Below are 14,570 nucleotides of genomic sequence, written 5' to 3'. Positions count from 1 at the left end.
ATTTTTAATTCATCGTTACAAGTGCTGGTAATGAAGAGGCTGCAAGCTGGAAATGTCAGATGATCCATAAAGCGTCTGGGAGGGACGGTCTATCACGGACACCACGCGCCGCACCGTCACCCCACCTGAATAATGGAGCCTTTCACGCCCGTGCTCCCGCAGGAAGGAGCCCCCGCCGGCTGCCGGCCTCCTCCTCACCGCCCGTCCGCACCTGGCGGGACCAGCGCCGCCCACCCCCTGCTCCACGGCCAAGGGCCCCCGCCCCTCCCACACGGGCTCCCTCCAGCTGCCCACTCGATCCTGCCAGAGGGCCCCACGCCCGTGGGCTCTGAGCACCGCACCCCCAAGGGACTCCCTTGGTTGAAGCCCGCTCTAGCGCGTGCCTGCCCTCGGCCCCAAGGAACAGCTGGGGTGCCCCAGGCTTGGGGAAAACCAGGGGGAAAAGCCGCCGGATGCTGTCAAGGCCACGAGACACGCCCCTGGGTGTCAGGCCCCCCACACGCATTATCACAGCAGAGCTCACCAGGCAGGACAGGGACAGACCTGAGAGCAGGAGCTGGGCCGCAGATGGCTTGACCCCGCGCTAGATGGTCGGGCCCAGTTCATGCTGGCCACGAGGAAGCCTCGCAGGTGGCCACGAGTGGCCCAGTGTACAGATGGGAAGGCCAAGGTCCACAGGGGCCAAGGGATCCATCCGATGTCACGCGGCAGGCCACTGGCCTGCTCCCAGTCATGCTCTGCCCATTCTGGCTGCTGCCCCAGGGTGACCACCGCTGGCTAGGAGGTGGTGCGAGCCCCTTGAGGCCATACTCCGCCCGAGGCTAACTGCGTCCTCCCCGTGGAGGGCAGGACCATGTGCTTCGGCGGGGCCAGCTACGGAATTCCTACAACTCCACAGCGAAGAAAAGCAACCCCCGAGTTAAAAATTAGCAAAGGACGTACACAGGAATTTTTCCACAGACGGCGCAGACAGGTGGCCAACGGGCACAGGGAAAGACGCTCACCGTCCCTCACCGCAGGGGAGAGCAACCCGAGCCGCACTGAGATGTGGCCTCACCCCTGGCCGGACCAGGACGGCTCAAATCATCCGCACCCTTGCTGCGGGTGGGAGCGCAAACGGGTGTGGCCGCGCGGGAAAACAGCGTGGAGAGTCCTCAGGAAGTCACGTACAACCAGCAGGAGCGCCTGGCTGGCTCCATTGGTAGGACATGCACCTCTCCATCTCGGGGTTGTGGGTTCGAGCCCCGCATGGGTTGCAGAGAGGACTTAAAAAGTTAAAAAAATAGAACCAGCACACAATCCAGTAATTCCACAATAAGGGACTGACCCAAAGGAAACGAAAACAGCATCTCCGGGAGGCATCTGCCTCCCGGTGCCCACGGCAGCCTCATCTGCAGTGGCCGGGACACAGAAAGGGCCACACGCCCACCCGCGGAGGAAGGAATCGGGATGCGGCGTGGCCACACGGAGCGTCTCACTTGGCCACAGGAGGCCAATGCTGCCATCAGCAGCCGCACAGACACACCTCGAGGACGTCACACACAGCTACGGGGACGGGCCCCAAAGGACACATCCTGTGTGACCCCACTCACAAACTCCTGGATGCACAGAGCAGAAGGTGGCCGCAGGGGCCGGGCGGTGCCGGTTCTGTACGCATCAAGGCCGGTGGGCCTGGTGAGCAAGCCATGCTCCGCCGGCTGCAGGACCACAGCCTGGGGCGCGGGGAGGCGGAGCGTGGAGCTTCTGGTAACCAGACCAGCCTGGGGCGCCAGAAGGCCCGAGCTGCACACGCTGCTTGGCTGGGCCACGGACGTCTCTGCACAGAGACCCCAGAAGCCAGGGACCTGGGGCACCTTCAAACCAGACTCGATGGCATCTGGCTCCCGGGCGGCTGCCCTGCACTCCCGGGCGAGACACGGGGCACCTACCAGCTTCCACCGCTGCTCGGGGATGGCGCTGATGTCCACGGGGTGGCGCTCCATCACGTTCAGGAAGCGCGCTTCGGGGACAGCGATGGCGCAGATCACGTGGATCCACCTGCGCGGGAGGCTGGGGTCAGGACTCGGGAGGAACCCCGCCCCTGGGCCCTGGATCACCTCACAGCCCCTGCGGGGCTTACAGGACCTTAAGGGGCATTCTGGGCCAGCGGCTCCTCCTGGTCCCCCCTGCATTCCCTCAGGGCCCAAGGCCACACACCCAGGAGGGGCCCCTGCCACCCACCTCCGGTCGGTCGTCATCTGCAGGGCTCCTCCCCGGAGGTTGCAGAGACAGCACTCCTGTGGGAACCAGACGACCCCACGGTGAGGGGCGCAGGGTGCCGCCTCTCTGCCCTGGGGCCCACAGTCCTTCCAGCTCCACCTAGCGGCTGCGGACGGGACGGGGCCGGGGACTCCACCCCCGCACTGTCCAGGTGAAGGTAACAGAGACCAGGAGAGGCGAGGCGGCCAGCCTGAGGTCCCCGGGGTCCCGGGCCCAGCCCCCCCCATCCCCAGGCCTCAAGGGCTCCCAGAGCACCACCAGCTGCCGGGGGGCGGTACCGCAGTCCAGGCGTGGGCCGCGCACCGGGAACACGTCCAGCCTTCGTTCACCAGCTCGGGGCGGATGCCGTAGCAGCCTGCAGGACAGGGGAGGGGGCCACTGAGGCGGGGCGCACACGGAGCCCACAGGGCCCTTCTGCAACTCGGCAGCAGCGCTCTCTCCCTGAATCCAGGCCACTGCGCACAGCGGGAACGGTCTGGAAACCGCTCCTTTGGAACTCAAGTAGGGCGAGGGTGAGCAGGCCCCCTGCTGGGCAGCCCTTGCTGGCTCCTGTCCAACAGAGGAGGCCCAGGCTCTGCAGGCCAGGGGAGGCCGGCAAGCCGGGGAAGCGGCCACGCAGGAGTGCACGGTGCAAGGTGTGCCTCACGGTCCTGCGGTTCAGACGGCTGAGCTGAGCCAGCCGGGCCCTGTGTTCAGGCAGAGTCACTGCTCAGGAAGCCAGAAACTGGAGGCCCTGGGTGATGTGGGTTTGCTTAGGACCTTGGTCCTGGTTTAGAAATGGGCAGAGGGGCAGGGAGGTGGGGGGCAGAGGGTCAAGAGGCCATGCCCTAGGTCACCATCCGACAGTACCCTCGGCCACCTGGGGTCCCATCACCTGGCAAACAGGGCTCTGCCGGCTGCAGTGGGCCACAGCCAGAGACAGAGGGCCCCAGGGGGAACACAGGGAGACGGCAGGGCGGCAGAGAGGTAGCCTTCTGCTGTGTGCCCCAGAGGCCCCGAGGGACAGCAAAGTGTGCGAGAGCTGGAACCCGGCCCCGTTCCAAGCCCTGGGGACACTAAGCCAAGCTCTAGGCCTAGTGGGGGCTGGACTCCTGGAAGAAGAGGGGCTCCACCTCCCCGCAGGGCCCGGTCGAGACCTCTGCCTTCTGGCCCAGCGCACCCACGCAGCCCTACTCAGGCCCCTTCCGAGGGTGGGCTAGGCCTGGGCCTACAGGCCCAGGAGCACATCTCACGCCCCCACCCAGCAAGGCAGAGCAAACAGGCCCCTGGCCCAGGGACAATATGAGCTCTGGGCAGGCCTCTGCAGGGGCTGGTGGAGATCTGTGGCTGCCTTCCTCCACGGGGCGGCCCATGGAGCTGGACCGCTCCAAAAGCTTCTTTCCGGCCCCAGGAGCTCGAGCTCGTAGCTGCTACGCCTCAGGCCTGAGAAGGGGCGGATGCCCACTTCCTCGTCTTGTGCCAAACGCAGCCCTCAGGCTCTGGGAGAGGGTGGTCGCCCACAGCAGAGGGAGGCTGGAGCCCTGGACTGCTCCAGAATTTCACCTTTACCATCTGACTCCTGCCCCAAAGTGCACAGTTCGACAGTGTCGCGGCACTCTGAAACGAGGGAACGGACACCGCATTCCTTCCTGCTGCTGGCCAGAGCCCAAGGGGAGGACAGGCCTCAGTGGAACCATCAGACTCGGCCAGGGGGAAGGCCACTCCATGACGCGAGGTCCTGTGACAGCCCCCAGACGGCAACCCAGTGAAGGGGCTTGCTGGCTCTGTAGACCCAAGCACCACTCCCGCCGCCTGTGAAGGGTGAAGCAGGGGAGCCCCTCGGGGAGGGGCTGCAGAGCCCACAGCTGTCCGCTCCCTGGCCGCCGGCCCAGCCCCAGCACTCACTGGCGTGGACCTGCAGGCAGCACTTGGCGCAGGCTATCAGCAGGCTGGTCCCGTCGTCTCCGATGTAGGAGTTGGCGGGGAGGGGCTCCGTGTTCTCGCCGCTGGCGGTAAAGCACATCTCGGGGACCAGCGGCCGAGTCTTCTGGCCACTTTTGGAAGGCGGAGCAGCCGAGGGACCCTCCCCGAGGGAGGCCTGGGGAGCCTCCTTCTCGGTCTGTAGGGACTGGAGGAGGAAAAGGAGGGAGCTGCCTTCAGAGAGGAGCCCGTAGGGGAGGGCAGGACAGCTGACACGGGCAAAGCAGGCTGGGCACGGTGGCCATCCTTGACTCTGCCCTCTACTCAGCCCAAGCAGCCCTGGCCTGCTTCTCACTCTGCCCTGCGGCTGCCTCATCCCACCTCCCAGCCCTCCACCCCGACCCAACATCCCTCAAGAGATCGTCTTCGAACAGTCAGACCCTGTTCCCCCTCCCCCACTGAAAACTCTCCCACTTAGGGTCACACTCTGGCACATGGTCCTCGATCAAGCTGCTCCAACCACACCAGCCTCCTCGCTCGACCTCTAACACCCCAGGAGTCAGGCACCATCCCACCCCAGGGCCTTTGCATGTGCCGTTCCCACTGCCAGAACATTCAGAGGTCTGCTCCTGTGGGTTCTACAGCCCAGCCGGCCCACAAGACCAGTGGCCCCCAGCCCACCCCTCACCCCTGCTCCGTGTGTTCGTGTGATCCTGACCATAACTGACACTGTTTCACCTGTGAATCTATACGGCGAGTTCTCTCCACCTCTGACGTATGTCCCGTTAAGGCCTCACTAAGCCCCCAGATGCCATCTCATGAAGAGATGATGAAAAGGTCCTGCCCGTGGCACCCAGGTCCCGCACCCTCCAGGCCCGTCTCAGGACACCCCCAGAGGAACAGCTGCACTGCTCCTGAGCAGGGAGGGGAGAGCCCTGCTGGTAGGCGCCCCGCCTGGCATCTGGGGTTAAGGGTACGGCTGGTTCCCGTCAGGAAGAATGTCCAGGCACGTTTGTCCCCTTCATGGGGCAAGTGAGGCCTGGTCTCTGACTCTGAGAGCTGTGACAGCAGAAGCCCACACTGGACTGTGGACACATGAAACTGAGCCACTGGACTCAAGGAGATTCGCATCTCGGGCCGGAGTCCCCAGACCCTGACTGCCAGCAGCACTAAAGAGGGTCACACCTAGAGAAGGCAACTGTTCTGTCCTGTCTGCCTGGAAACGGTACCCCACGCAGCGTGAAGCAGCAGCGTCCTTAGGACAAGCACGCTTCCCCCGGCTCAGGGCACAGACCTCGGGGCGACTCAGCTAAGTGGGCACTGGGCTAGGAGCCTGGAGACTGAGTCCTGTCCTCCGGGGACTCACAGTCGAGGGGCTTATAAACAGAAAGAATGGGAGCAAGAGCAGAAGGGGGCAGGAGAGCCTGGAGAGGGCGGTGCCCGGGGACAGCAGGCGGAGGAAGGCTTCATGGAAGAGGCGACAGCTGAGCAGACTCAAAGAATGAACAGAAATCTGTCTGGCAAGGTAAGGGGATGAGTGGGTGGGTGGTGGGGACCCTGGGGGTCTGGAGGGAGCACACTGTCACTGTGTGTGTGACGGGTGGGGCTGTGGGGCCAATCCCAGGGCAGAGGAACGCCATGGGGACATACTGATTCTGAGGCCGGTGGTGAGCCTGGGGGTCTCCAGCCAGGACCACATGGCCGGTGTGGCCTCCCGAACATGTGCCCAGGGCTCAGTGGGGCACCAACAGGAAGGGCTCCTGCCAGGGCAGGGGAGGGAGAAAAGAGCTAGAAGGCAGGTCACGGGGGCGGGGGGGGGGGGGGGCGTGCGTGCAGGGAGGAACCAGAGGTTAAGGGGGCAGGATCTGGCGGATGACGGCTTGAGACAGACGGCGGGGAGAGCCCAGGTCCCTGACTTGGGAAATGGGACAGAGTGGGGCCACGCTGAGAACTAGTGCCTGGCTCGCCAGAGGTGCCCTGGGGCTCCTGGGTGGTGTTAGGGTGCTTGCCCTGCCCCCCACCCTACCCCCGTTCTGCCTCGCAGCTGGGCCCACCGTGGCCAGCCCTATGCTGCTCCTGGCCACCCATGGCCCCGCCCCACCCCCAGCGGCCCCACTTCCAGGCCCACTGAGAAGTCCCTTCCTGCTAAAACGCAAGATACCGGGCTCTCCCTACCTGCCTTCAGCATCATGTGCCCCCGAATGCCCAGGGCTCCTGCCCATTGCCCCCCACACCCCGGCCACCTGTGTTCTCGGTCTCCACCGGCCCGCCCTGCAGCCGCCCAGCACCCACCTGGCTGTAGGGGTAGAAGAGGGTGCAGATGGCGCAGAAGGGCTCGGTCAGCGCGGCCGCGGCATTGAACTTCCTCTCGGCCTGGAAACTGGCAGCCTTGTTCTTCCACTGCAGGGAGAGCAAAGGCCTCAAGGCCTCGGGGTCACTCATGTCCTCCTCCCCGGAGAAAGGGAAGGCTTCTAGAGGGAAACAGGAGGGCGGGAGAGGGCGGAGAGAAACCTCGGCATGGCTGGACGCCCAGGGGAACCTTCCTTCCCTGCCCTGCGGCCCGGTACTGCTGTAAGCATCGTTAGTGACAGGTCCCTGACCTCAATAGAGCCAAGAGGAGCACGGCCGGGGGGGGGGGGGGATGTCACTCGGGCACACGCCGGGGACTGCCACAAATGAGACGACCCCCCACCCTGCCTGCTATCTGCCACGGTGGTTGGTCTCATGTCCCAGCCAGCCATGCCCCAATGTCCCCAAGTCCCGTTGCTGTGTTTCCTGAGGACATGAGGCTGAGCCACCCTGAGAAGCGGGGTGCTCACTCCCGAGGCCCCAACCTTCACAGCCACCGGGCCAGCAAGGCACAGTGGAGAGAGAAAGCCCTGGGACTCGGGATGCCCGAGAGGGAGACGGCAGTCGCCGCAGACCCCTGGGGATGGACATGTAGATCTTCTATGCCCCGAGGGGCTGGGCCAGACTCAAGGACCAAGACTGCTCAGCCGGAGGAGGCCCCACACAGGCCTAGGGCCCCTGCAGGTGACAAGAGCTGCTGGCCTGCCTTCTGGCACCAAAGATCACATGACACACGCTGGGCTCTGGGGCTCCCGGGGGTCTCACAGAGAAGAGCCACAGCTTCATCTAAGGAGCCCACGAAGTGGGCGTGTGGGAGGCCTCAGAGGCACGTTCTGGCACCTTCTGGAAACAATACCAACAGCCTTTAGCTGCCTGCAGGGCTCCGGTGCGTCTGGCCTTCCCGCAAACTCCCCCTCCTCTTGGGGCTCTGGTCCTGCAGATCTCAGGCGCCTCCCGAACCCCTCTTCACCCTAGCCCTCAAAGCCGATTCAGAATGAAAGGAGCTGTCCAGATGACATGCCAATTCCACAGGCAGTGTACATGGAAAGCAAGCTGGCTTAGCAGGCTTTCTGCAAGAGGCCATGGCTTGGCTCTCCGCAGCATCCCGGCCCCAGCTCCACATCGCCTTTGTTCCAACCTCCCCATGGGCAGCTAGGGCCACCGGGAAGAGCCCAGGCGAGCAGGCGGCCGGGCCCCAGGTCAGGTCACACGTGTCTCAGGGAGCAGCCGCCTGCTGCTCCCACACATGGGCCTGGGTCGCAGAGCCAGGACACGTCCGCGGGGCAGTCCTCACGTGTACCCAGCCCCGCGATTCTCAAACCCCAGGTCACTTCTCAAAGCCCGAGGCAGGGGTGCAACCGGCACGCAGGGCACAGGCACGCCCTTCAGCTCCCTCGCTCGCTGGCCCGCTCTGTAGCGTCCCGGGGGCCTCCGCTGCACCTAGCACCCCAGCAGATTCCGAGCCCGTGAGAGCCAGCTAGGGACACAGATGCACAGGGCCCACGGGAGTGGGGGGCGGCCAGCCCAGGCCTGGAGCAGGGGGCTTCCAGCGGGGACAGGAGAGGTTCTCACAGAACGCGAGAGCCGGGGCGTGGCCGGAGCACAGGCACAAACAGCTACGCACAACCACCCAACCTGGCATTCCCGGCACCCGCCGCGGGCTCACCACCATGCGGCGCGCCTTCCCGGCAGGACGCCTCGCAGCGCCGGCAGCCCCATCTTCCGGACAGGGAGACCAAGGCACTCGAAGGTAAACGGCACCTGCGGTCTCGGGCTCCGGGCAGCAGGCTGTGGTTTGAGCCCCCCACAGGTCATGGTGTCCATTTCAGGCCCAGGGACCAAAGCAAAGCAAGCACCCCAAGGTGGGAAGCGCAGCCCCCAAGAAGGGGGTCATGCCCTGGGGTGTCTCTGCAGGACGGCCTGGGCGTGGCAGGGGCCACTGGGTCAGGTGTCCTGCAGGGGGCGGGGGTCCGGGGGCCTCACCCTCATCACTCGAGGCCTCCTGCTTGACCACGGTCAGCGGGGAGCGGGTGGGCGGCTTGCCCAGGGGGTGGCGCCGGCTCTTCTTGATCTCCATCTTCAGTTTGGAAAACGTGGACGGGGCCTAGAAGCAGAGGCGGCAGCGTGTGCAGAGGGCCCGGCTGCGAGGCACTGCGGAGCCCGGGCCATCAGGACAAAGCGAGAGACCTGTGTCCCTGCCCGCAGGGGCGAGGCCCCTGGAAAGGGGATGGCCGGGAGCCGCGGGGGCCATTTCCGATGAACAGGGCCAGGGTGGGAGCACGGGGCAGAGAGGACCCCCGAGCCTCAGGGCCCCCTGCCAGCAGCACCCCTACCTGTACCTCGCCGGCTCCGCTCTCCTCCTCGGGACCCGTCAGCTCCATGGGGGCCGCCTGTTCCTTCCAGGTGGGGCCTCTCTGGGCAAAGTGCTCAAAGGCCTGCTGGCAGGACACGCGGCCCTTGTCACACGCCGTGCCGGGCCGCGGCACCACATACAGCATGGGGATGATGGGGCGCGGCTTCACCTCTGGCTCCTCGCCAGGTGCCTCGGGGGGCACGACGTTGAGAGGTGGCGGCAGGCGGTTCTCCTCAGTGGGCACGGGGCCCGGGGCCAGTACCGGGGGCTCCAACGGGGGCAGCGGCCGGGGCGCCTCCTCGGCGGGGAACTGGGTGGGTGGGGGCGGCGGCAGCTGGGGCAAGAGGGGGTGGTGGGGGTGCGGAGGACCATAGCTCTTCTTCTTCCTGTCGCTCCTGGCCTTGGCCGGCCGCAGCTTGCCCCTCCCGTCTTCTGTGGGGAGAGAGGAAAGACAGGTCAGAGCTGCGGCTCAGCCGCACACGCGCACTCTCCTGAGAGCCCCTCCTCCCCACCGGCTGAGGCAAGAAGGGCCCCCCCCCCCCCCCCCCCCCCGCCAAAACACACACTTCCAGCAAGTTCAAATGGCTACCACGTCCCCCCAGCAGCGGGAGACCAGCCACACCCAAGCCTCAGGGCAGCCCCTGGCCCCCATCCTGCTTTGGCAGCTGCTCCAAGGGCCTTCTGGAACAAGGAGTGAGCAGGCAGCCGGGAAGAGCTGCTCTGTGCTTCTGGGCTCCTGACCAGGGTGGGGGGGGGGCAGGGGCCTGCCCCCAGCGTCCTTGCTGGGGAGTGTGGCAGACGGAGGTTGGGATCCGGGCTCTGTATGTTTCCAGGGTTCCTGCGGGCAGCCTGCGCCATTTCTAGAAAATGCCACCTTGACCAGCAAACGTGGAGAAGAGGGTCAAACCTGAGCAGAGCGCAGGAGCCAGACGGGCCTGGAGGTCGCTGCGGAGGGCCGCCGCTACGGGGTGCACGATGGGGCAGGTCAGGGAGGGAGGCGTGGCCACAGCGGCCTCCTAACTCGGGGACGGGACATCCGGCAAAGTGAATGCGCTACGGTATGTCAGGCCGAATTTCAGGACCCAGATAGGCCCCGGTCCCAGCTCCCGACTGTGAAAAGCAGCAGAGACTCTGCAGACGTGGCCGAGGATCTTGGCCCAAGGGGGGACCCCAATGCGCCCAGTGCATTAACAGGGATTCGGATCCATAGAAGCCCAGGCTCCTTCCCGGCTGCGGTCGGGGGAGGGTCACGGTGGCCCTGCGGGCTCTGATGATGGAGAAGGGCCGTGAGTGGAGGATGCGCCGCCCCCCCCGTAAACTGGAGAAGGCGGGAACACAGTCTCCCCTGGAGCCTCGGGCCTGGCCTGCCGCACTGGAGAATGGACACGCTGGCTCAGGCCCTCGTGTGTCCCGGCTTCTCGGGGGCGAGACGTCATGGAAGCAGAGGCCATCTGGTCTGCCCGGGGCCAAGGGCTTCCTGAGAACCCGGGATCAGTTGGTCAGCCTGCCGAGGCTCTGGGCCAGGCCCCTGGCCCTTCCCACCTCTCCCCACTGCCCCCCATCTTCCTCCTGTCTTCGGCCAGCACACATCCGGCGTTTCTCAAGAGGCTCCACTGGTCCCAAGTACGAGGGATGCCCGCCCTGGCCTGGCTCGTGCCCCAGGTCCTGAGCATCGCAGGGGCCCGCGGCACTCCTTGTCCCAGCCATCACCCTGCTCCGCCTGGAGGAGGCCTGACTGCTCCCTAGCCCCGGCCGCTGCCGCCTGCACCCCAGGAACAGTAATCTGGCTGAGGCAAGCCCCTAACAGACGCTCTGCTCCACAGACAAAACCATTTCTGCCCTCCAGAGGCTGGGCTCGGCAGGCTCCTGCAGCGAAAGGCAGCCTGTGGATGTGGGGGGGGCGGCGCGTGCTGGTGGGGGGATGCGGAGGTGGGGAGGAGACGTCGGAGGGAGGCACGGGGGCAACAGAGGGGGCGGGGAAGAGACAGAGCAGGGAGATGCTGGGGTGCTGTTGCACAAGGTGGGGGGAGAGACATGATGTCAGAGGGGGGACATGGAGGAGAGAGATGGGGAGGAGTGGCAGGGGGCCCAGGACATCAGCCTCACAGGCCGGTGGCAGTGGCGAGGCATGTCAAGTCGGTTGTTCTACTAATTTACGGAAAGGGCACCGGGCCTGCCCTATTTGTGTAAATGGTACTTTCTAATCAACAGCTTTGTTCTCGAAGGAAACTCAACACTCCCTCAGCCCTGATCTGCCAACCTCTCGAATGGAAATCAAGCTGAGCTCTGCCCCTGCCTGAGGACAGTGGGACCTACTTACTGTGGGTTTGCTCCCCAGCAAGAGGCTCTGCTGGCAAAAGGGAACATGCCAGGCCCCTGGACTCTGGCAAACCATGGGGATGCACACCCAGAGCACCGTTTTAGGGGACAAGCCGGAGACCAGAAATGACATCTGGGTGCTCGGCACTCTGTCCTTGACACAGGGACCGCCACAGGCCCAGGGCAGGGGCCTCACCCATGGGACTCTCTCGAGCCCCTCACATGCCTGAGCCTCAGGGAACCTTGGAACGGAGCAGGTGACAGTCACACAGACGGGGCTGAGGGTCCCAGCCAGAGGTCTCCCCAGCACATGAACCTCTCCCCTCCCCCAAGAATGGGAGGGACTTCCCCTCCAAGCGGAGGCTCTTCCCGCAGGTTTTGGAAGAGTGGGCTAAGCCAGAGCCAAGCACCCATCTGCCCAGCTCTAGCTCTGAAAGGCCTGCTCAGCTGGGGAGCACACCTGTACGGCCCCCAAGTTCACCAACGGGAGTGCACAAGAGCACCTGGAAGGTCCACACCCCTGAGCTCAATGTCCGCGGGGCTGCTGCCGTGGAAGGAAGACTGGGGAGCCACCCCAAGTTGCTGCCCACTTCAGAGACCTCCCCCAGGCAGGAGAGCCAGTCCTGATTCCCAAAGTCCCAGCCACTCCCACGGACGCCACCCTCATCCTGCACAAAGCCTGAGGCAGGCATGCCCATGGTCAACTGAGTCCTGAGGCCTGGCCGAACTATGCTAGGGACGTGTGTCCCGTGTGACCGGACAAGTCTGCAAGCGTAATGCAGAGCCCCTCACACACTCAAGCCCAGCCTCCACCCCCTGCCGGCTGGGGAACCCGAACACACATCACGGCGTCAGGCCAGTCCTGACCCCTGCGGCTCCATCACTGTGGGGAGCCCTTGGCACTCCCTCCTTGAGCCCTGGGAGCTGGGCCAACCTTGAGGCCCTGAGAGGACACGGCCCAGGGTCTAGAGCCGGTCTGGCCCACGGGGTGGGGTCCCTCATTGCACGTGTGCCCAACCTGGGAGGGACAACAGCGCAGTGTGGACCAGCAGTCCCAGGACCCAGTGCTGTCCCCGCTCCGAGAAGGGACCATGGCCATACCGAGCCACAGCAGGTGGCTGAGTTTCCCGGAGATAGCCATGACCCTCCAGGAGGAGGGAACCCCAGATGGCCCAGCAAACCAGGACGGCCACAGGCTGCCTTTCTACTCTTGGGCTCGGGACCCCCGAGGTCCGCGGTGGACGTGGGCAGAGTTTGCTGGTCCGGGAGCCACAGGGCTCCTCCCAGACGGCCCAACAGCGGGAGCAGGGTGGGGACCCCAGCAGCGACCCCAGCCCCAGGCAGCCCTGAGGAGGCTTCCTCCTGGGGACAGTCAGTCCCGGTGCCGTCCGGTACAGAGTACCAAGCACCTGCACGAGGCACGAAAGCGACAGCATTCACTGCTGTCACTGAGCAAACTCCAAACAAAAGGTCCCACTGCTCGCACAACGTGACCCTCAGCGCTTGGAGCGTTCAGGGACATCAAGCAGGTATTAAAGGAAGCCAAAAAAGCACTTTAAAATTTTCCACTCGCCCCAGACGTGTATCTGCCGTCACCCCTGACTGTGAGCACTTGTTTATTCAGTGAATTCAGGGACCTCCCCTCCAGTGGCTGGAGGATGGCTCAGAGGACGCTTCTGCCCTTGGCACGGGCTGAGGCTGCCACATCCGACAGCCCAGAGGGACCACTTCTGCTCTAAAGGGGCCACATACCCCCAATCCTCCTTCCTCCAGGCCCTGGCGTGGGGCAGGGGTGGCGTGTCTGGAACGGGGGAGTGTGCCGGCCCCGAGCGGACAGCACCCCGCCCTCCCTGGGGTCCATGTGCCCCGAGGCGCTGACAGGGCCCCAGGGTGGGACTGATGGGGGAAGACAGGGAGGGGCTGCAGACGGGGAAGGCGGGTCCCTGGTAAAGGGACCTCGACAGGGCAGCTCTCCCTAGGAATCCCGAGACTCGGGGAGACCAGGCCCCTGGCGTCCCCAGGACGGAACTGGGCACAGGCAGCCAGGAGCCGGGGAAGCCCCAGGCGGGGGGTGGGGGCTGTTGGTGAGAGGCAGTTGTCTTTACTGAAGAGTCCGCAGGTTTGGGTAAAGACTCATTAAGATTAAGTGAGCAGGGGCACCTGGGTGGCTCAGTGGGTTAAAGCCTCTGCCTTCAGCTCAGGTCATGATCCCAGGGTCCTAGGATTGAGCCCCACGTCAGGCTCTCTGCTTGGCAGGGAGGCTGCTTCTCCCTCTCTCTCTGCCTGCCTCTCTGCCTACTTTTGACCTCTCTCTCTCTCTCTGTCAAATAAATAAAAAATATCTTAAAAAAAAAAAAAAAAGAGCAAAAAAAGAGCAAAAGCGGGCACAACTCCGTGGCTGAGCAGCTGGGTGGGCGCAGGGCGCACGGGCAGGCGCGCCCGAGTGTGTCTGCTCTCCTGGCTGTGCCCAGCCAGCCTCAGGCCAGTCCGCTCGGGGGGAGCAGAGACGGCAGTGGCCGGGAAGTCGCCTTTCCACGCTCCCCAGAAGGGCCCCACGGACACCTTCGTTGCTCGTGAACACCTGAACCACTCAGCCGAGGAGTCCCCTGGGGCTCCCAGCTGGGCCCCAGTGAGCTGTTCCTACTCGGGCAAAAAGCCATGTCCAGCAAAAACCCAGTTTCCTACCCCCCCCAGGCAGCCTGTCCCTCTGCCAGCCTGACCGCATGCCCTGGCATCAGGGAGGAGGTCTCTCATCCAACCCAGCCCACGGTGCCCGCCCAGGCCAGGGCAGGTCACTCACCGCTTTGGCCCTCGCCAGCTCTGCCGAGTCTCCCAACTCCTCGGGCCAGAGCCCCCCACAGGCCACATCACACATTCCCCTCTCCCTCTCCCTGTGGCTCCATGGACTCCAGGGTCAAATGCAAACACCTGATGAGACACCAGGCTCTGGGCCCCGAGCCCAGCTCAGAGAAATCACGATTTGCCCAACATGGCCCAGGCTCTGGCTGAATCTGTCGGGACAGGTGTCTGATCACGGGCATTCCTTAGGTCCCAGGGCACACAGGACAGGGGTGCAGGGCCTAGAGGCCCATTGCTCGGGAACACCATGTGCCCCCCCCGGACACGTGCCTCCCAGCTGCCCCCCACCCCCACCTGGGGCAGCAGGGGCGGAGGAGGGCACTGCGGGGTTTCCTCCACCGACTTCAGCCCTTTCTCCCTGTGCACCCCAAATTCCCATTGTGAAGTCCTAACCCCAGAACTCGGGCTTCTGGCCTCCAGAGTGGGGAAGCCACGAAGTCCTGCTGTGGAGGCCCGCAGTCTGGGGGGCTTTGGGGACGGCTGCCTCCGCAGACTCGAGTGCCCTTGAACAGTGCACCATCCGGCTGGGCGT

The 14,570-nt window shown here is 64.9% G+C and overlaps 1 protein-coding gene across 6 annotated transcripts in view; it reads right to left on the bottom strand.

Moving 5' to 3' along the window:
- Positions 1-14,570, bottom strand: part of KDM4B (lysine demethylase 4B) — a 130,002-nt gene that overhangs the window by 6,462 nt on the left and 108,970 nt on the right. For 4 of the 6 annotated variants that reach the window (XM_059159572.1, XM_059159568.1, XM_059159571.1 and 1 more), the window contains 7 exons: positions 8,841-9,292; positions 8,491-8,611; positions 6,451-6,629; positions 4,144-4,366; positions 2,538-2,614; positions 2,221-2,276; positions 1,929-2,037 (listed from right to left, as the gene is read on the bottom strand). In XM_059159572.1, the coding sequence (XP_059015555.1) occupies positions 1,929-2,037; positions 2,221-2,276; positions 2,538-2,614; positions 4,144-4,366; positions 6,451-6,629; positions 8,491-8,611; positions 8,841-9,292 (1,217 nt within the window). The remainder of the gene's footprint in view (positions 1-1,928; positions 2,038-2,220; positions 2,277-2,537; positions 2,615-4,143; positions 4,367-6,450; positions 6,630-8,490; positions 8,612-8,840; positions 9,293-14,570) is intronic. The other 2 variants (XM_059159569.1, XM_059159570.1) reach the window with 2 other exon arrangements.

Source organism: Mustela lutreola, chromosome 2 (genome assembly GCF_030435805.1).
Source record: "Mustela lutreola isolate mMusLut2 chromosome 2, mMusLut2.pri, whole genome shotgun sequence".
Lineage (NCBI taxonomy): Eukaryota > Metazoa > Chordata > Mammalia > Carnivora > Mustelidae > Mustela > Mustela lutreola.
The sequence above is the reverse complement of the archived record's forward strand: the minus strand, read 5'-3'. Positions and strand labels throughout refer to the sequence as shown.